Below are 23,727 nucleotides of genomic sequence, written 5' to 3' on the forward strand. Positions count from 1 at the left end.
GGTCAAGTGAAAAAAGTCTAGTAGAAGAGATTAATTTTTACAACATAGCAAATTAAGATTTGAATACATATTAAAAGAGATATCCATATTTAATATCTCACAATGCTTCAAATAAGATTACTTTTAATAGAATGATAATTGTGCACGAGCAGAAAAGAATTCAGAACAAAAGAAAGAATAGAACTAGGGTACATCTCAATAACAAAAAGAACGAGGAGAGTTTGGCACTACAAGAATAAAAATACATTATAAATATTGCATAATTTAATGTATTGCATAATATAACGTATTTAAAACATTTAGGGGTAGAGGTAGTTTTGTAATTATAAAATCTGTTTCGTCATTTTATTCTTAATCCGCAATTTAAGAAGATAAAAAATTGAATTTACACCTGAAATCGTAGTCGTTGATCTTAATAGAATGAATTATAATTATTTAAATTCAAAATATTTAAAATCACCAAGAAAGACATCCTTAAGTATTGTATTCCCTCTGAAAAAAGCATTCAAATAATGGTTTTTTTTTTTTTTTGTGGAAAGATTCAAATAAGGTTTAACCCTTATAACCATTATACATTGTCCATTTCATTAGCAACTGGGCCCCCGGGGGCAGGGGGGGGGGGACTCCGTAGCACGCGGTCAATGCCCTATTATTGTTCTTTTATATAGCATTTATTTTTTTAAATATGTTTGTTTGGTTGTAATAGAAGATTAACTAAATGAAATTTAAATTTTTATCCAAGTATAAATCTACTAGTTTTTTTTAAAAGAAAATTTATACAATTACTACAATTCATTTTTTCTTTAACTTGAATAGTACTTGAATTTCATTAAAACAGTGAAAACAAAGAGATTACAAACAGGGACCGAACAGTCTGAAGAGAAGAGCAAGACAAGAAAAACATAACACTAGAAATTGAACAAAAACAAGAGAACAAAAAACGGAACAAGAAAACTCAACTTCAAATGCCAAGCTATGAGAAGGATCTAAGAAGCAAGACTTCACCACCTCCAATCAAAATTCACAAGTGTTCGGGTTGCCATATTGGATCACCTTTATTATGCAACCAAGATTATGGGATTCATTAAAACCTCTTGGGTGGATAGCAAACCTTCTGCTACATCACTAGCAAACTCAAAATCTCATCAAGATTTCTACCATATTCTCTTGATTCTTGCAACTCTTATTGCTACTGTTACATATATTTCATCAGCTATTTTCTCCACATATCTAAAGCAAATATACCTTAAACTCTTGTTGAACACTAGGACTCCAATAGCTCCCCAGAATCCTGTCATAAAATCAAGGGCAACAACAAAGTAAAACAGGATCTTTTCTTTTTTGTTGTCGTTGTCTTGGCCTTCATAAGTTGGAGCTTCATTATTGTCATCTGGGGAGCATTTTTTCAGCACAGGTTCTCCACAGAGATATTGGTTTCCAATATAAATGGATGAATCCTTAAGAGTGAGGAATTGGCTTCCCTTTGGAATTGTCCCTGAAAAGTTGTTGTATGACAAATTCAAGTGGCTCAATGATGTCAAAGAAGACATGCTACTTGGAAGTGGGCCTTCAAGTTGGTTCCATGAGAGGTCCAAGGATTCTAAAAACTTCATTTTCCCTATTTTGCTTGGGATTTCTCCTGATAAAGAGTTGTGTGATAAATTCAAGCTGTCTAATCCAGTGAGAGAAGTTAGAACTTCTGGTATAAAGCCAACTAGGTTGTTATTTGACAAGTCCATATTAATTACAAACTTGAGATTTTTTGTGAAGTCAAGTTCTCTTCCTTTCATGAATTGCTTGACATCTTCTCTTTCCCATCGATCAAAAGGTGGAGTTGTCGGTGGGGTAGGTGGGGGTGTAGGAGCAACTACAGGTTCAGAAGCTTCATCTACCTTGGATCCTTTGTTTGATGCTTTATTTATCATCATTCCCTTAAGATTCCCAATGCAAAAAGGAATTGTACTAGTTAAGTTGTTACTTGCTAGATCCAAGCTTTGTAAGTATCGGAGTTTACACAGGCTTGATGGGATACTACCATTGAAATTGTTTTGGTGAAGCCTTAGAATTTTCAGCCTAGTAGTACCTTCCCAAAAAGTTGAAGATATATTGCCATATAATTGATTGTTGCCATGATCCAAAATCTCTAACAAGTGGCAAGATGACAAGGTTGATGGAAGCTCTCCAAGCAAACTATTGTTGCTTAGGTTCAAAGATTCTAAAAAAGGGGATTGATGAAAATCATTACAAAATATTTTAGGAATGTTGCTTGAAAAACTCATTAGATGATAGATCTATCAATCCAATGTAACGAGTTTCACCAATACAGTTAGGAATCTCACTAGATAATTTATTTTTTGAGAGATCTAAGTTTTCAAGACATTGTAATTTACACAATGATTTAGGAATAGAACCATTCAAAATGTTATTACCAAGGAACAAACTAATCAAATTTGGCATTATGTCATGGAGATTTCTTGGGAGTTGTCCACTAATCTTGTTGTTGGAGAGATCTAGCACATTGAGATCCTCTTGTTGAAACCATATTGGGAGGCTACCCCAAAGACTGGTGTATGATAAGTCTAACACAACTAACCTCTTTTGGCTTTGAAGCCATTGAGGAAATGGTGTGTCAACTTTGTAAGATGATAAATTAAGATCTATCAATTGAAAAGGAGGCAACCAGTTGGATGGAAGCTCTATAGATAACTTGTTAACCCCTACCCTTAATTCTTGGAGATTGGATAGATTACTAAGGATAATTTCCCTAAGAGCACCTTCAAAGGAGTTAGTTGAAAGATCTAAAATTTTCAAGTTTAGAAGCTTTCCAAGACTATCTGGGATGTGACCTGTGCCGGCAAGATCTAATACCCTTAAGGAAAACAAACTCCCCAAGAATGCTGGAATTGTTCCATTGAAGTGATTATCTTCAAGAATTAGCTCTTTCAATTTGGTCAAATTTCTAAAGAATAATGGGATGGGGCCACATAACAAATTTGAAGCCAAATTCAACTTCGCTAGATTCCTAAGTTGGCCAAAGCTTTCTGTGAGATCTTTCAACTCATTGTGACTCAAATCTAGTGCTTTTAAATGATCGCTCATGCAAACTGATATATTTTTTAAGCTTCCAAATTTTTCTCCTTGAAATTTATTGTCTGGAAACAAGTCAAATGATTTTAGATTGCAATTGATGTTGGAATTTCGAGGACAAGAACTTTGGACAATAGAGAATTTATTTTTGGCAAGATTGACATGTTGAATTCTCTTGATAGAGTATAATGGAATTGTAGAAATTAGATTATTGCTGGAAAGATCAAGAAATCTAAGGGAAGTAATGTTCTGAATAGTAGTAGGGAACAAACCAAGGAGTTTATTCCTTGCTAGATTCAGATCGGCTAGAAATGTGAACTCTCCTAGCCATAATGGAACTGAGTCAATGTTGTTGTCGGAAATGTCAAGGGATGTAAGGGTTGACAGGTTTTGAATAGCAGTAGGGAATAAACCTGAAATGCTATTCGTTGATAGATTCAAATGAGCTAGAAACCTGAACTTCCCTAACCATAATGGAACAAAGTCAATAATGTTGCACGAAAGGTCAAGAGATCTAAGGGATGTCATGTTTTGCAAAGCTTTGGGTATGGCATCAAGACTATTTGCCCCAAGATTCAAGACTTGAACCTTGGAAGGAATTGTGGAGGAGTTCACAAACCCATAAGAAGCATTATAGGAGAAAAATTGACAATGCATAAAGTTTGCTTGTAACAAGAATGGGAGATTATAGATTACCTGCATTATGATATTCATATCATTCTCAATGAGAACTCCCCCCATGTTAATATATCGCAAAGAAGAAAGTTGAGAGACCCAAGTAAAGTCATCCATGTAAAGAAATTGATCTCTCCAAACCCATAAGCCATCCACGTAAACTCCATTGAGATCAAGAATTTGCAAGTTGGTAAGGTTTCCTAAATATTGTGGCACACAACCCCAAAAGGAACAGTGGGAAAGATTAAGATACCTTAGTTGTTCCATGGACCCAAGGAACGGTGGGATATGACTTTGTTGAAAATCAACGAAGCATAAATCCAAGTAGCTTAAATGTTTCAACTCCAATAAGGAAGGGCTCATTGCTTTACTTGTCAATGTGCAGTTAACAAAACATGGACCGTGGCCATTTTTTAACTTTTCTACCATGGGATTTGTTATTGGGCTGAGATCAATCTTGACCACATGCCCAATGATGCCATTACATTTGACTCCTTTCCATTTGCAGCATTCTTTGCCTTCCCATACAAGAACATCCCTTGAGTAATTGTCAGAGCTGTCTCTGAACTTCAAAAGAGCATGCCTCTCTTCTTCTATGCAGCCATCATCAGTGAGATTCCCACACAAACAAAGTTGTGAAGCTGCACAAGAAAGTAGAAAAAAAATTAAAATCATCTCAATGCCATCACTTATGGATCTTCTTATGCTTGCTCAAGGGATTTAATGCCCTAGCAATAGATGTTATGGATGGATGAGAACGTAAGGTGGTTGGCGTTTATATATAAGAGACTAGAAAATGAGAGTGATTGATAACTTTGTTTTTTTAGAAGTAAAACAAACTTGCCCTCTAACCTCTGTAATTGCGAAAAGACTCAACTTTAGCCACGTATTCATATTTGCTATGTAAGATGACTGAGTCAATGCTAACTTGTATAATGGTTCCAAGACTCAACTTCACCTGCTTATCCATATATATTTACAAAAATAAAGAATGAAGTCACATGATATTAACACTTGGCGATACATTTTGTTAATTTCCACATTGAAGAATTATCCGAGAAAAAGATTATTACATGTATTAGTATTTCCAACGGTTTAGCTCTACTTGATTGTTCGGACGTTTCTTATAGAACATCCCTTGACTTGGAATATTCAGAAGTAATCCTCAAAGCCTTCCACTGCACAGCTTTGCATCGACTTGCTGGCATAAAGTTTCGTTGTAACGTATTGTAAAACAGAAACAATCACATAACAACAACAACAACAACAACAACAACAACAACAACAATAACCAACATCAAATTAGGATTGCTATATCTCATTATTGAAAATTCTCTTATAAGATATCTGAGCATAATCCACCATATCTCATACTCACCCACATGATCAGTAGAATCTGCAAATTAAACCTGCTTGTATATATATCATAGTTTCCCCCCCCCCTTAACACAAACTACTAGCGATGAAATAAATTAGAAAAAGTATTTATGTAAATAATTGTTTAATGAGAGGTGTCACAGAGAAAAGCCAAAATGATACAAAGCTCACCAATAAAACTAACTAATAGAGTGAACAGGAGGTGATAAATTCCCATGCATGCTACACAAGAAACTAGGTTAATAAATACATTGGTAAAATGACAAAAATAATTTTTAAAAAGTATCTTATATTTTGAACTAATAAGTTAATTAGAAAAATGTCTTACAATTTGGATAGAAGGGAGGGAGTATCTACCAATTTTCCTAAACTACCCATCCTTTGAATCATTTACATTGGAAATTGTTCCTATAGATTGAATCAATATGATAGTTTGGGAAAATATAATAAATTTAGAGACAAATTAAGATTGAGAATCTTATATTTATATGATTACTACAAACTCCTCCATCAATTTCTACATTTAAGATTACAGAAAGTAGTGTATAGAACCACTCACCAATTAAATCCAAATTCCTGATCCAAATGTTCAAATTAAATTATTATATAGTAGCAATTAACTTTCATTATAAATAAGTCCAAACTCTTGTATAAGAAATCTTGAATACACATAATGTGTTAAGATTATTCATCATTTTTTCTTGGACAATAAAAACCATATAATATTAATTCCTGTTAATTATCAACGCCTCTCTCTTTCTCTCTAGATTTTTCCTTCATTTCCTCACCTTTTATTTATCTAGAAAGTTCACATGCTAGATTGAGAGAAAGAGAGATAGGGAACAGCCTAGTGAGTGTTGAGTCAATTAATGGTAACTTGTCTAATGGTTTAAAGACTCTAAAGATAAGTTTGTTTAATCTTTTTTCAATTGAAAAATCAGATTTTCAAAAAAAAAATTTTTTTTTGAAGATTTTACTATATTTTTTTAAACTGCTAAAAATAACCAGAATATGAAAGAAAAAGAAAATTTCGGATATATTTTGAGAAATTACTTTAAATAGATTATTTTAATCAAATGCAATATAAGAGAAAGATTAATGTCATCAAAAGACATATATGCACAGAGATATTGTAAAATTTAAAAATAAGTAAATAATAAATTTTTCTTATAAAATAAAGATTCACAAAAGTATCATAAAATTTTAAAATTATTAAACAATAAATATATTTTTATAAAATCTCTAAAAAATTTAAAAATCAATTTTTTAAGTAAAACGAACTTGCCCTCTAACCAGTGCGCACGGTGGGGCAAAGACTCAACTTCAACCACATATTCGTATTATCTATATACAAGAAGATTGAGTCAATGCCAACTTGGGTAATGGTTTCAAGATTCAACTTCATCTGTCCATTCATGCATGCTCACAAAAAAGAAGACTGAGGAATGCGCAACGAAGGATCACACAGATATTAATACTTGGGAATATATTTTGTTAATTTCTACAATGAGGAATTTCCAGAAAAAAGGTTACTTGTAACCAAGGTCCATACTGCCTTGTGATGATGATCAAATCTTGTAATTCGCGACAATAATTATATATATATATATATATATATATATAATGTGTTAAGTAAGAAAAGAATATATATTTAATATATTATAATTTATAATTTTATAATTTCATGCAAATCATGTATTTTTGGGCTTATATATTTAACATGTATTTTTTATCAGCCAGCCTAAGAATGTGTCGGACTCTAAATTTATTTTTCGTGCAATATTTTTCTTTAACATTTGAAAATGATATAGTCTAACTTTTACCATTAATAAAAATTAACTTTGATCATTAGTTGATCAAATGAAAAACAAAAAAAAAAGACCTAAAATCTTTGAAAAATTTACAAATAATGACCCAAAAAATTACATAAAAGGACCAGGAATATTTTATTGGTAATTTCTTTTTAATTTTTGAGATCATTTTCTAATCAAATAATAGTCAAAGTTAACTTCTATTAATGGTAGGTACCATTTTTAAAAGTTGAAGAGACATATTGCACGAAAAATAAGTATAAGGTTCCATACGCTTATAGGCTTATAATTTAATTGGATCCTAACCAAAAAAAAAAAACCATTGATTTCGTAGAATAAAATGACCCTCATTAAGCTCCCTTCGGTTCATCTCCAATATCACTTTTTTCGTTTATCAATATTTATTTGAAGCATAAGTTTAGGATTTTGATTCACCTTTTCGATTAAAAAAGGATTTTCATTTGTATAAATACTTTATTATAAGTCATTTTTAATTGTTCCATAGATTTAAGGAGAGATGATTATTTTTTCAACTTTATCTCTTTTTAAACCCATGTGAATGCAGAAAATATTTTTATGAAAGCTAATCTTGATTGGGCCAAAAAATGACCTCAAAAATTTTATAAAAGGACCAAAAAAATTACAATAAAAAGTTTACAAATTATAGACAAGGATTCAAAAATTACAAAAAATGACCAAAAATTCTTGGTCTTCTTCTATAATTTTTGATATCCTTTTCTATCATTTTCTTATCAACCAATTATTAAAGTTAACTTTTTGTTAACGATAGAAGCTAAATTGTACTGTTTTCAAATTTAAGTTGAGGATAGGGATGAAAATAGGTTAGGTGAGCTAGGTTTTGACTAAATAGGCTTGAGTTTATGTGGAAGGTCAGGAGTCTGAGTCTAGTTTAAAGCCTGTATAAGGCTCTCAAGCCTAAACTTACCTAGAGTTTGACCTAGCTTAAAAGCTTTTTTAAAAGCCCACTTAAAAGTAAGCTTTTTAAATAGCCTTACATGTTAGTTTTAAACATCTCAAATATATTTTAGAATTATTAATGTCTATATTTATATAACATGATTGATCAATTTCAGTATATAGTAATTAAGATGACTTATCAATTATAATGCAATAGTAACATTAAAACAAATATATAAGCCCAATCTGATTAAAAATATAACTTAAAATGAAAAAGGATAGATTAATTAAAAATCAAATTGGTGAAACTAATATGTATGTAATATATTACATAATAATATATATGTAAATAGGCTGATATGTTAGACTTGGAGCTTAAACATTGTAAAAATATACTTGGCTTATTCAATTAAATAGGTCTAATTAAAGGCTTGAATTTGGTTTAATCCTGAAGTAGACCATGCTATAGGCCCCTGATCAGTGGCGAAGCTAGGACTTCGTGTTAGGGGGTGCAGATTACTTTTAAAAATAATAATTCAAAAATAAATATTTAGTATTTTAAAAATAATCATATATTTTATAATTGTCCCCTACTTATTGTCAAATACTATTAAAAATAATATTGTTTATACATAAAAAATCTTTAAGTATATAATCATGAAGCAGAAACTGAAAAAAATGAAATAAATAAGTACATTTTTTTAAATCATATTAGAATTTTGGATTTAATGGATTCAAAATTGGGCTTAAGATAAAATATTCACAAAAAAAATAGATTTTAAGGGGTGCAAAATTTTGAGACTAGAGAGGGTAAAATAGCAAACTCCATACTATTTATTTGTAATTTCTTATTAATTGAGAGGGTGCATATGCCCCACCTCCTCAAGTATATGTGGCTCTGCCACTGCCCTTGATAGTGGTTTAGTTTATTTCAACCTCTAATTTAAGGAAATAATTGGTATGATACACAAGTTTAAAATCTATGATATTGCTGCACTTAAAGTTAGAAAGTAATTTACTTGTTTATTTTTAAATTATTATAGCAGTTAACTTTCACTAGAAAAAAGTCCAAACTCCTATCGTACAGCGATTAGAACTTGCATGGCAGAATTTGTATATAGGAGTTCTTGAATACACATAACATAATACGCTAAGATTATTCTTCATTTTTCTTTGGACAATAAAACCATATAATATTGATTCCGCCTCTGTCCTAGATTTTTCCTTCGTTGCAGCACCTTTTATTTATCCAAAAAAGTTCACATGCTAAAGAGACAGAGGGAGCAGTCTGAGTGATTTATTATTATTATTTTTTTAACTTACCAATAGTCTAAACGAGCATTGAGACTTAAGCCACGTTTGCTTAATCCTTTTTTCATTGAAAATCACTTATCTTTTAAAAAATATTACTTTTAGAAAATTTTTACAATTTCCTATATACTTTGAGGGGAAAGGAGCTAAAATATTTCATCCCCTTTCCTCGTATTGCTCTCCTTCAATTTGGGAGGGAGGTAGAGTTTCTGACAATTTTGCCCTTAATTTCTGACTAATTCTCTCATCATTTTGACGCTCCTCCACCATGACAACCATTGCTTGCAAACTCACTTTCCTGGCTTGATCAGAAAAATAATCGTTATGGCGTGGCTGTGATTAGGTTTGAATCCGTTGCACAATTCGATTCTGAAGATATAGATTCCAGATGGAGTGAGTGCGACTAGGTTGACGAAGTGTGATCAAATTTTCCAGAAATCACCCATTTCCATATCTCGGGTCCACAGAGACCCGAGAGTCGTCGTCCAAGATGCAGGGATCTAATTTTCCAATATCAATATCGTCCACACAGACCCATTTGAAGAAATTATAATTTATATATATCTTCGGTCCAAAAAAAAAAATCTTCTTGTGCTTTGTTTTATTTTCTTAGTGAATATCCATATATTACAATAATTAATATACAAATTATAATAAATTTTTGAAAAATATAACGCACCATTTAAAATCATAATTTAATTAAGGTCGAAAAATTACTTTATATGAAGACCCTTCCCCTTCCCTCCCTCTCCTCTAATCAAACACATCTTAAGGCACATTTGTTTAATCATTTTTTAATTGAAAAATCACTTATATTTTTTTAAAGATTACTTTTAGAAAATTTTATTATATTTGTTTAAATTTTTTAAAATAACCAGAATTTAAAAAAAGCAACTTTTTTTATATACTTTGAGAAATTATTTTAAATTGCTTATGAAGATAATCTCAACAACAAAAAACCTTATGAAAATAATCAAATATAATATATGAGAAAAATGTTATCAAAATACTAATATATATACAGAAATCATAAAATTTAAAAATGAGTAAAAAATAAATATTTTTAAATAAAGATTCACAAAAATATCATAAAATTTTAAAAATTAATAAATAATAAATCTATTTTTATAAAATTTCTAAAACATCTAAGAATCACTTATCTTTTTAAGTAAAACAAATGGTCCCTCTAACTTGCATGGTGGTGCAAAGACTCAACTTTAGCCGCATATTGATAGTAGCGCAATATAAAAAGACTGAGTCAATGCCAACTTGTGCAGTGGTTCCAACTTTCAAGACTCGACTTCACTTGTCTATTCATATATACTTGCAAGAAAGGAAGACCGAAGAACGTGCAAGGAAGTCAAACTGGTATTAACACTTGGCAATATATTTTGTTAATTTCTTCATTGAAGAATTTTCAGAAAAAAGATTACATGTAATAAGTGAGGTTAATGCCGCCTTGTGGGGATGATTAAATCTTATAATTTGTGACAATCTTAAAATTTGTGACAATGATTTTAAATATAGTTTTTTTTGCCACAGTTATGTATATAATGTTAGGTAAAAATATGATAGATATCTACTATATTAATTTATAATTTTATATAATTCATGTATTTTTATGCTAGTATATTAATTTTAAGGCCCTAACATATGTATGTATGTATATTTGTTATAATATTTTTATAATATTATAATTATAATAACTCAAATTTTAATATATGAATTCCAATTCTAATATTTTTAATTAATTAATTATATTTTATGCATATCATAGTGTAACATCTTAATTTTTAAATTAGTGAATTAATCGAAAAAAAATGAGTGATTGATTATTTGTTTTTGGGATTATGTTATTGAAGTTAATAAATAACGTAATTGAGAACCTAAATGTGTTAGTTGTTTGGGGCTTAGAGTGGTTAAGTTGACGTTTGGTGATGAATTAGAAAGTATGTGGTAATTCTGATTACAATCATCCACAGTTGAACCTAGTACATGGCACAATCGTCCACGATCTTAAATAGAGAGGGTGGACTAGTCTAAGTAGCTTCAACTATACTAGCCACAATCGGCTGCAATTGAAAATGTAAATAAAAGTTCCTGTTCCAAAAATTAGATTAGAATGCGTGAGAGGAGTGGGAGAAAATGGTGGGGTGATTTTGCTCTGCTAGGCATGATTTCTTGGGGCTTCATAAGGGTTTAGAGCTTGGATACCATTAAGGTAAGTTCCTAGCCCATTTCTCTCATATTCTATATAGTTTTCCTTTCGGTTTGAGAAGCTTTTCACTTAGGTTATCTTATGGGGTTGGAAATTTGAATTTTTGGGCATTGAATTTGGTTATTAAGGTTAATGAAAGTATAATGGATGTTCTAGAACATGATTTATTTGAAGCATAAGTTTAGGATTTTGATTCATTTTTTGGATAAAAAAAAGGATTTTCATCTGTATAAATACTCTATTATAAGTCATTTTTAACTATTTCATAGATTTAAAGAGAGATGATTACTTCAATAATTTTTTTGGAAATGAATTTTTTTTAACTTAAACCCTATTTAAACCCATGTGAATGCAAAAAATATCTTCGGAAGAGCCATCCCAAATTGAGACTGAAAATAATATAAAGCAACTCTTTTTTAGTTAAGATACTGCTTTCGTTTAGTATTATTTTTCAAATATTATGTTAAGAAATATATAAGACATTTTAGATTTTTTTAATGCATAGTTAATAAGGTTTTTCAGAAATATCCTCAATTAGAAATGTAATTAATAAATTTTTTTATTTAAAATAACCTATTAAATAAAGATAAATATAAAAAAATGTTTAGGGAAAAAACATGTAAATAAATTATACAAAACATAAAAAGAATGTATAATTTTAAGTGTGATTAACTAATTTATTTGGAGGTTTATTTAAAATTGTCTTGGAGTTCTAGAGAAAGGAGTAAGAACGTATCAAATTGAATAATTTAATACTAAAATTTTGAATTTTTAAAATTGTTTATCTGTATGTAATTTGTGTAGTGTGTATGTCAAAAGTCCCACATTGACTAAATGAAGGAGTCTCCTAGTATATAAATACTAAGGAATGAAGTGGGCTAGTAAAATGGGCTTAGAGGAGAAGTAAGCTCGTGCGCATGAAATAGGTCAACTCAGGGCAAACGCAGTTGAAATTAGCCAATTCGCCCCCTGTGTGCAAGTTCAAGAGGCAATGGGTTCCTTTTATTGGATTAATTTTACAAAATAAATAAATAATTATCTTTGCTTACTAGAAAATCTCAGTTTTTGACTGTTTGGAGTTTGAAATCAAACCATGAACATTTTTTACCATTAACTAGATTAATTTTGTAAACATATTTGTCTTCCCAATGTTTTCAAACAAGAGCTTGAATGTGTTTTACGTTTGCATAACCCCCTAACATTTCCAGACAGGTATTTAATATGGTAATTTTGAGCTAACGTTCATGTCTCCATCTTCAGGCTATATATAGCCATGGGTACAGATAGAACAACTCACCAGCCTCTTGATTTTTCGGGGCAATTCTCTCCTTCCTTTAGCTTCTCCTGTGTTGTTCATCTGACTTCATTTTTAGTTTCTGTTGTTTTGGTTCCTTGCTCCTGCAGGAAGTGCTTGTTTAATCCTGGAGAACTATCAGTCTGTTGTCCTAGTATGCTGAAATAGTTCTTAAAGATAGTGTTCTTTCTGGCACTACTCAAGCAGCTCGTCATTCACGTCTATACCATTGGTACCTCCAACAATCTTAAGAACTAATCAAACTGAATGGCGACTAACAGTGCTGAGAATGTCATCCCCGAAGGTGTACTTAGTAGTTCGGCTGGAGATCAATATGTCCCTATTGCTGTTGTCATCCCCCTGCTGAGGCCGTTCCCAAACATATCAAAGATAGAAGTCTTTGGCGGTAGGAACTTCAAACACTGGCAGGAATGAGTCTTCACCATTCTTGACATGAATGGTGTGGCTGCTACTCTTGCTTAATCTGAGCCTCCTATTGATATCGATGAAGCCTAAAGAGTTGCATAGACTCATGCAAAATAAGGTATGCCAACATACTATCATTAGCACTTTATCTAATGATTTGTTTGATATCTACTGTGTCTACAAGGAAGGTTATAAGATATAGGAGTCCTTGGTGACAAAGTATACTGGTAAGGATGCTAGAAAATAAAAGTTCATTGTGGGAAACTATTACAAATGGGAGATGATCTAGAACAAGGATGTGAAGGAGCAAATCAATGAATATCATAAGCTGCTGGAGGAGCTTCATGCTGAAAACATCAACCTTCTAGATGAGTTTGTTGCTGGGATCTTAATTGAGAAGCTGCTAGAATCATGGAATGATTACAAATAGTAGCTGAAACACAAACAAAAATCGTTGTCATTGACTAACTCGATCACTCATATCATCATCGAAGACACCAACCGCAAGGCAGTACGTGTAGCTCGAACTAGAGAGATAACATCTAAAGCCAACCTGGCGGAGACAAAGCCTCACAACAAGAGGTATGGCCCTAACATTAAAGACAAAAAGAATAGGAAATCTGATTACAAACCCAATGCTTCTAACCCCTCTTTCAAGAAAAAAGGAGATTGTTTTATCTGTGGTAAACCAAGATACTATGTAGCACAGTGTAAGAAGAGAGCAAATAGTGATAAGCCTCAGAAGTCAAATGTAAATTTGGTACAATGAGATAGTGACAGTGATGATGACATCATTGCTGCAGTAGTGTCATAAGCTCTTTTGATTTCTGATGTGAAAAATAGGTGGTAGACTCCAAGGCTACCAGGCACATATGTGCTAGCCAGAAGATGTTTACCTCCTATGATCCTGTAAAGGAAGGGGAAGACTTTGTTTACCTTACTGATTCCCAAACTGCCAAAGTTCAAGGAAAAGGGAAAGTGGTCTTAAAGCTCACATCAGGAAAGACTTTGGCTTTAAACAATATTCTATATGTGCTTGAAGTTAGAGCAAACTTAGTATCAGTTGCTCTTTTAGGGAAAGTTGGGGTTAAAGTGTCATTTAAATTTGACAAGATTATAATGACAAAAAATAATGTATTTATAGGCAAAGGGTATTATAATCAGGGACTGTTTGTTTTGAATGTTGATGAAATGAATAAGACTAAATCTTCTGAATATATGCCTGTTTATATGGTTGATTCCTTTTATCTATGGCATGCTAGACTAGGTTATGTTAGTAAAGGTTATATAACTAGGATGCGACAACTTAGACTACTTTCTAAAATTAAAAATAATGTTTTTTAGAAAATGTGAAGTATGTACAGAAACTAAACAAGTAGAAAACCTCATTTTTCTAGTCAAAGAGAATTTGAATTACTATCCTTAATTCACAATGATTTTGGTGATTTAAAACAAACTATGACTATAGGTGGTAAAAAATATTGTATTACTTTTATTGACGACTTTTCAAGATATACTAAGGTATATTTGTTAAGAAACAAAGATAAGGCCTTTGGAAAATTTCTTTTATATAAAGCAAAAGTTGAGAATCAGTTAAACAAAAGGATTAAAAGAGTTAGATTTAATAGAGGTGGAGAATATATTTTGTTAAATGATTTTTGTAAAAAAAAAAAGGAATTATACATGAGATAACACCTCCTTATTCTCTTAAGTCTAATAGTATTGCAGAAAGAAAAAATAAAACATTAAAAGAAATGATGAATGCTTTGTTTGTGAGTTCTTCTGCGCCTGATAACTTATGGGGTGAAGCTATTTTGTTTGCATGTTTTTTACAAAATAAGATACCTCATAAGAAAATAAAGAAAACACCTTATGAGTTATGAAAAGGGTTTACTCCAAATTTAAAATATTTGAAAGTGTGGGGGTGTCTTGCAAAAGTTTTATTGGAAAAGAGAAAAATTGGTTTTAAAACTTCTAATTGTATGTTTATTGGGTATGCTGAACAAAGTATAGCTTATCACTTTTTAGTTTTAAAAAGTGATATTTTAGATCAAAACACAATTGTCGAGACTAAGGATGCTGAATTTTTTGAACATATTTTTTCCTTAAAAATTGAGCATGTTTCTAAACCTGTTAAGAATTCAGAGTGTAGACAAAATTTAAATGAAGATTTGATTTTAAGGAAAAGTAAAAGATAAAGAAAAGAAACAAGTTTTGGAGATAATTTTTACACTTATTTAGTGCAAGATGAACTGTTAAATTTTTATGAAGCTATTTCTTCTCCTGATGATTTTGGAAAGAAGCAATTGAAATTGAAATTAATTCTTAAGGAAAAATAAAACTTGAGTTTTAGCATATTTGCCCTAAGGAGCTAAAGCTATTGGGTGTAAATGGATTTTTAAGAAAAAATATTTTTCAGATAGTTTAATTAATAAATATAAAGCAAGGCTTGTGGCCAAGAGTTTTACTCAAAAGGAAAATATAGATTATTTTGACACATTTTCTCCTGTGACTGGAATTTTTTCTATAAGAGTTCTTATTACTTTGGTTTCAATTTACAAGCTTTTTATTCACTAAATGGATGTTAAAACTGCATTTTTAAATGGTGATTTAGAAGAAAAAATTTACATGGTACAGCCCAAGGGATGTGTGATTCCTAGGCAAGTAAATAAAGTTTGTAAACTTGTCAAGTCTTTGTATGGCTTAAAACAAGTGCCTAAGCAATGGCATGAGAAACTTGATCAATTTTTGACAACTGGTGAATTTTTTGCTGTTAAAGTAAAAAGATGTTTTTATACAAAGCTTGTGAATAATGATTGTGTGATTATATGCTTGTATGTGGATGACATGTTAATTTTTGGCTTTAGTATGTGTGTTGTTAATGAAACGAAAAATTTTCTTTCTTCAAATTTTGATATGAAAGATATGGGTAAAGTCAAGGTAATCTTGGGTGTAGAAATCATAAGGAACGAAAATGAGATTTTACTTTTCTAAGAACATTATGTTGAGAAAATTCTCAGAAAGTATGGACATCTTGAAGATGCTCCTCTGAGTACTCCTTATGATTCAAGTGTGGAATTAAAAAAGTACAAGGGTGACCCAGTTGCTCAATCTGAGTATGCATAGATTATTGGGAGTCTATTGCATTTGATAAATTTTATTAGGCTTGATATAGCTTATGCTGTAGGTAGATTGAGTAGATATACCCACTGTCCAGGTAGTAAACACTAGGAGGCTCTGGTAAGAGTCTTGAGATATTTGAGAGGTACCATAAATTATGGTATATTGTATAGTAAATTTTCGCTGTATTGGAAGGATACAGTGATGCTAACTGGACTTCGGATTCAGAAGAGACAAAATTTACTAGTGGTTATATATTCACTCTTGATGATGGTGTAATAACCTGGAAGTTTGCAAAATGAACAATCAACACAAAATCCTCAAGGGATTCTAAATTTAGTGCCATGGAGCTGGCTGAAATTGAGGCTGAGTGGTTGAAAAACTTCTTAGTGAGTATTCCAATAGGTGAAAAGCCCATACCATCAATGTCTTTACATTGTGATAGCTAGTTTGTAATAGCAACAGCTAAAAATAAGACATTCAATGGTAAAAGTAGACATATTTAATTGAGACATAATATTATAAGGCAGTTGCTCAAAGATGGGGTCATTTCAATCGATTATGTAAGATTAGAGTTAATTCTGGTGGATTCGTTAACTAAGCCCCTGGGGAAGAAATTTATTATTGAAATATCGAAAGGAATGGGACTTAAGCCTGTTTGAAATTAACAGTGATGGCAACCCAACCTTTGTGATTGGAGATTCCATGAAGAAGGTTCAATAGATAAGAACAAGTCACTTGTTAGTTCTACTAGCACTGAATTTTTGTCCCTTCTTATGGCTTGAGAAAGTGCTAGAATGCATTGAACGGAGGCTGAGTGAAAGTTCTTAATGTTTTCATAGTCCTTATGAATGGTGTATTCATTGCAAATACACTTGATGAAAACACCTATACAAATGTGGAGTAGGGCCGCTCCTATGAGATCATGGTGAAATCTCTAGAGCATTTATTAAAGCCAGGCATGCACATGGCAATAACGTGCAAAATCATTGTTAATGGCAGAGACTGTGGGGGTATAATCTGATTAATAAGACCTCTAGTACGTGCTCAAGATTTGTTGGTTCAATAACAAAGTTACACTGACTTTTCTGTGTGCTAAGTTTTATTAGTCTAGGTTTGGTTTAAGTTGACAAACACCAAATTCAAAGTGATTATCCTCCGTGTGAATAACTTAGATAAAAATAGATCCTTTTGACACATGTGGGGGATTGTAGTATATGTGTCAAAGGGGTGTGTGTGTCAAAAGTCCCACATTGACTAAATGAAGAACTCTTTTAGTGTATAAATACTAAGGAATGAAGTGGTTTAGTAAAATGGGCTTAGAGGAGAAGTGGGTTTGTGCATATGAAACAGGCCAATTCAGGGAAAACGCAGTTGAAATCAGTCAATTGACCCCCCTGCGCGCGAGTTTAAGAGGCAATGGGTTCCTTTTATCGGATTAATTTTACAAAATAAATAAATAAATAAATAATTATTTTTGCTTACCAAAAAATCTTAGTTTTTGGCTGTTTGAAGTTTGAAATCAAACCATGAACGTTTTTGACCATTAACCAGATTTATTTTGTAAATGAATTTGTCTCCCCAATGCTTTCATATAAGAGCTTGAATGTGTTTTATGTTTGCGTAACCCCTTAACATTTCCAAACAAGTGTTTAATCCGGTGATTTTGAGCCAACGTTCATGTCTCCATCTTCGGGCTATATATAGCCATAGGTGCAGACAGAGCAACTCACCAGCCTCTTGAGTTTTCGGGGCAATTCTTTCCTCCCTCTAGCTTCTCCTGTGTTGTTCATCTGAGTTCATTTTTAGTTTCTGCTATTTTGGTTTCTTGCTTCTGTAGGAAGTGCTTGCTTAATCCTGGAGAACTGTTGGTCCGTTGTCCTAGTGTGCTGAAGTAGTTTTTAAAGACAATGTCCTTCCAAGCATGACTCAAACAGCTCGTCATTCACGTCTCTATCATCAGCACCGCCAACAATTTGAATAGTATAGATATAATCTAAGTAATCTAGTTTAATATTAAAGTCTCAATAATTTTTATAAATTAATTATTTAGATGTATTCTATGCATTATATATTTAATTGTAACTTTTCTTATTTTGCCCAAAAAGATAATTTTAAATAATTTTTATAAATTTTTATTTTAATAAATAAGAAAACATCTCAACCAGCGTGGGTTTGAATCTAATTTACTTTCTTGGCTTGATTCTAATTTTCCTCATCCATATTGACTTTGACTATGTTCTGTTCAGAGTTGGAGTTCGAAAGCTAGCTAGGGGCAAATCGAATCCAGGTAATAGACCATTCCGAACAATTCTCTAATAACAAATTATGGATTCTGAGTGGAATATTCTTGTACATAGCTTTGTTTCTTCTCCACCAAATTAATTGCATCAGAATTGTTGTTCTCTTAATCAATGAATGGTATTGTATCCAATATCCAAAGTCCAAGTCCTAAATCCTAATGCCCAGGGAGCTGATAGATGTAGTGTTGGAATTTGTTGTTCCAAATTAATCTAGTTCATACTCAAACTATAGAAGTTACTACAACCAAATTCATAAACTTGAGTAAAATCTCATATAAATTACAAATAGAAGAAACTGAATGGAAAATTAAAGTGTACATGATGGATTGACATTGTGATATTGTTTCCTAGGATAGGAATAAAAGGAGAACAAAGAACAAGTTTTATTCACGCCCAACATGTGTGACCATGGCCTCTGTATGGATTTAAAGTTTGTGATGTTTGGAATTTGACCTTTTAATAAATTGTAAATATCATTTTGGTTGTTAAACATTAATTCCATAATAATTACAACCTTCAAACCTTTTAAAACTTTTCGAAATAAATCACTTTATTTAGATTTAATTATAATAATGGCTACACATTTTTAATATATATTTTCATTTTCATATGTAGCCCGACATGTTGAATTTTATTCTAACATATAGATCTAATGTTTAAAGCTCCAAATCAACCAAATAGCTCGTGTACAATGATGAGTCACTGAGTCCACATAATATTAACCTGCATGTGATGTACTCTCAAATTTTCACCATCAATGAAGTGAATTGTCAATTATTTTCCATATGAACAACAGGTTTTTACCAAAAGTAATGTTGAATCGTTGCAACAGAATAGCAGATATGGATTGCCTAAGAGTGATGGCTTTATCATTCCCATTCCAAATTAATTTATATTAGGTATTGAACAAAGATAATGCGATTTTTAAAATTTCCTCTTTAGATGGAGGTTCGTAATTATCATGAATATACTCATTCCATATCTCAGATCTTATGATCATCACAAGTAAGTCAAGTCCATGAGTATAGATGAATACAGGGACTAACTGAAAAAAATAGACTGACCTGAAGATTTGACCAAAAAAAAAAAATTATATTAGCTCCAGACCAATTTTCATTAAAAGGGGCATCACTACCCATAAGGGAAAATCAATAGTAAAGAATAAACCAAAAAGTCCACAACAAAGAAACAATAAGTGACCATGTTAGTAAGTACTTCCTAAACTCAGCATATAAACCCACTAGACTAGTTATCTTCTGCATATAAACCCACTGAGCATTCCTAAACTCAGTAAGTGACCATGTTAGAATTTTCAAGAATAACAACGCTGCCTTATGTAATAATTGTTTCAAGACTCAACTCCACTAGACTAGTTAGTGACTGTGTTGATAAGTAATTGACTTTTGGGACATAGGTACTCTAGTTTCCCATCGGTATATCTTCCATTTTCTACACAAGACACGTATACAATGCCTAAATTTTGACATCTTTCAATCCTTTTTTTTTCCAAACAAATTTATAAATCTTGTTAAGTGCGAACATCTTATACATTAGCATGTTTTAGGAATACAAAATTTTCAGGTACCAAACCTCAACTAAAGACATGTTACGGGGAATCCAACAATGGCACGCCTTCCTCATGCAATTTTCATTACTTTTTCATTTACTTTATTGAGATTTAAATCCTCATATTTATGAATTTAAGTAAATTTTCCTTTTTATTATTTTTTTCATTTTATTATTTTTATAAAAGATAGTAAAATATTTTTTTTCTCTTTGAAAAAAGATAAATTTCACAAAAATTTATAGACCTCAATTTCAACAATTTAAATCCACCTCGTCTCCATCATTATCATTGCTTAGAAGAATCCGTTTATTTCTTTGTTAACATCAGATTATTTATCCCAATATTACCTTTATGAGCAATTAAAATGCCCAGTTACTTTTTTTTAGGAGCATACAATATTTTTAAGTCAATAAAGATGTAAGAATACCCATAAATTGGTTATAATAGGTACAACAATTTTTATTTTGTTAAATTTGACTCTGTTTATTACAATGACTATTTTAAGTCAATAATGATACATGGATATACATTAACTTTATAAAATAGACAATATAGCTAAGCTCAATTCTAACAACCCAGGCTTTAGAGCTTATTCAAGTTAGTCTAAATAACTAAATTATTAAATATTATTTTATTTTTTTTTTAATCAATTTCTGTAATGACTCACGAATTTAGAATTTTGTTAAATATACAATAATTTTTTTAAAAAAAATAGGGAAATGATTAGACCTCTCATTGCATATTTGCAAAAATAATAATAAAATAAAATATTAAATTATTTTTATTCTTTATAAAATTATTGGGTAGTCATAATAAAGTGAATTGGTGGTATAATGAGATTTGTTTTGGGTCTTTAATTGTCGGTTCAGGTTTTGAATTTGGGTGATGATAAAAGTGATATTTTATATTTACTTTAGTACTGCAAAATTATAGAAAATGCCATTACTGTTAAAGAAAAGGAGAAAAAACCATCAGAATTTTTGTTCTCCATTACCGTGAAGTGTAACCAAGAGAGAGGGAGAGAGGATGCGTTTGAGAAGCTCTGAATCGAGAAGCTTCCATATTCTGTTCTGATCGTCCGTTGCCTGCGAATAAGGGTGTGCCGTCGGTCACTATTGTGGGTTCTGGGAAGTTCACGAAATCTCTGCTCTTCCTCCTGTGTTTCTGCATATAAGTCCATCCTTCTTCTTCCTTCCCCTGTTCTGCATCGGTACTGTTTTGGGTGAGGTGGGGAACTTCAAATCTTTCTATCCATTCCTCCTTTGCTCCTTGGTGAGTTCAAGCTTTATCCTCCCTCTTCCTGACGTTAGATTTGTGTGTGTTTTATGCTTTGGGAGGTTGCTGAAATTTTTATTCTTTCCCTGTATTAGTTGCTGTGCGTGTAAGGGAAAGATTGTGGATCTAACAAGTTTAAATTCAAGACTAGGAAAAATTTCAGTTTTGTTTGAATGGATGTTTTTTTTTTTTTAAGACATGAGTTTGGGAGGCATGACAAGTTTATATAGAAGTTTAAGAATTGCTGAGTAAGAGATTTGTAGAGAAAGAAGCTTGATACTATAGTTTGAATATTACTGTCCATGTGGTATTTGTTGAAATGCGTGTGTTATATATGAGTGTGTGTATATGTATATATTGTATGATGAAAATTATTGGGAAAAGATTTGAAAAAGAAGGAGCTTTGTATTATAGTTGAAAATTAACGCACATAGCGTGTTTGCTAAAATGTGTAATAGAGGAATTTGATTGAGATGGAGCAGTTAAGCACGTTTATTATATCAATGGCTGGAATTAGATTTCGGATGTTCAATTTCTATGTTAATAACTTAATAATGTATAAATGTTACTTGAATATATATATATATATATATATATATAACCATAGATAATCATTGGTCTAAACATTAACAAATTTAAAAGAAAATCTACCATTCTTCTTTTTAGACATGTGTCAACGTTTATTATGTCATTTTATCAACCCAAACTTTGCACTACAATGAAGATATATATATATATATATATATATATATATATTAGTGATTAATTTCAATCTTGCCTTTTCCATAAGGAAAGTGGGTTAAGCTATTATTATTTTTTTTTTTTTAAAATCTTTGTCATGCACTTAGAATGGGAAAGTATCTAGTGAGTTGTTTGAAGGGTAACCTCAAATAATTTAAGGAATTTGGATTGCTGAATGTCTATTGGCGATATATAAAGTAGAGTCATCGTTAAATAAAATTGTTTGTTCTCCTTGTCTACATAGTAGAGCAGCCAACGGTTTTTGAGAGGTGTTTAAAAGGAAAAATCATTATTTTGGAAACCTATTAGGTAAAGTAGATAGCATCCCAACTAATTAATCAATAAAATTATATTATGTATTTAATATTTTATTAACTAAATTATTTTTATTTTTATTTTTATCTTGGAAATTATAAAGAGACATTGAAGGATATTTGAATTATGGTATGTGTATGTGCTTTTCCTTACCAAAGATACTTTCAAAATCGATAAGATTATTTTTATTGACTCTGGTTATTTTTTGATTACTTAATAGATGCCAAACATGGACATTAGTTATGAAATTTTATTTGTCTAGTTTTTAAATGCTCAAAACTATTAATATAAGTTTGACTTTGAGAATAAGAACTGTATTTTATAATGATGATTTTCTCGCATGTTTGAAAATATATTTGAAGGAGATTTTATATAGGACACTTCCGTTAGCCCTTAGCACATCATGTTTAATGACTAATTAGTTTAATTTTTGTGAGCTCTGTTCTCACGTTTGTTATTTATGGGTCTAATACTCATGTTTGTTTTCGCGACTTTGAGCCGCATTTGGTTAGTATTACCTTTATAGATTGTGTGTCTATATTTATCCTTGTGGTATAAGTTGCGTTTGATTATTTATCCTCATAGACTGTGTGTCCTCATTTGTAAATTGTTCTGATAAATGTCCAAAAATACAAAATTTTAATTAAGTGATTATTTCATATTTTAATCATTTTTCTTTGAAATTGTAAATGTTATTTATTTATTTAATCTATTTGTCATGTTAAGCTTATATGTTAAAGTTGCTTTGTTATGAAGATCTAAAGGTTCATGCTATTGAAGTTGTACAGAAATTTTATTCCAAATTTACAAATTTTATTATATTGAATTGTTTCTTTTTAATTTTCATAACTATTGTGAATTATTCATTTTTATGTTTTTAAATATTATGGTTGGGATGTTTTTCATTGAAAAATATTTTTGGACTCAGACACTTTAACGCTGATCCTCCTACCAACCCTTACGGACTTTTACACGTGTTGGGTGGAAAGTTGACTGAAATACCTCCTTTCGATGTAATTATAAATACTCATGTGTTTTTTTTGAAAAGCATGAATAGGGGCTCCACACAGGTCAATTAGGATTTTATTTTGATATATATATATATTGCCTACTGATTGGAAGGAGTTGAATTCCTAAATGATGTGATGCTTTTGTTTGAAACAATATGTTGTAGAATTTTCAAAAGATACTATTTATAGGGAGGGTTTGTCAAAATTTTTATAAAAATATTGAAACTTTGTTATAATGACTAGTGTCAAAGGTGTTAAAGTTTCAATATAAATTTGATT

General features: G+C 31.0%; 1 protein-coding gene across 1 annotated transcript; it reads right to left on the reverse strand.

The window, feature by feature from the left end:
* Positions 1-1,154: 1,154 nt before the first annotated feature.
* Positions 1,155-4,732, reverse strand: LOC129316611 (receptor-like protein EIX1). The gene is made up of 3 exons (XM_054961025.1): positions 4,615-4,732; positions 2,430-4,403; positions 1,155-2,215 (listed from the first exon to the last, which is right to left on the reverse strand). The coding sequence occupies exons 1-3, from the start codon at positions 4,730-4,732 to the stop codon at positions 1,155-1,157; spliced, it is 3,153 nt and encodes a 1,050-aa protein (XP_054817000.1).
* Positions 4,733-23,727: the final 18,995 nt, after the last annotated feature.

This window comes from Prosopis cineraria, unplaced genomic scaffold, assembly GCF_029017545.1.
Source record: "Prosopis cineraria cultivar Desert tree isolate PC_DT_omini unplaced genomic scaffold, ASM2901754v1 PC7, whole genome shotgun sequence".
NCBI classification, from domain to species: domain Eukaryota; kingdom Viridiplantae; phylum Streptophyta; class Magnoliopsida; order Fabales; family Fabaceae; genus Prosopis; species Prosopis cineraria.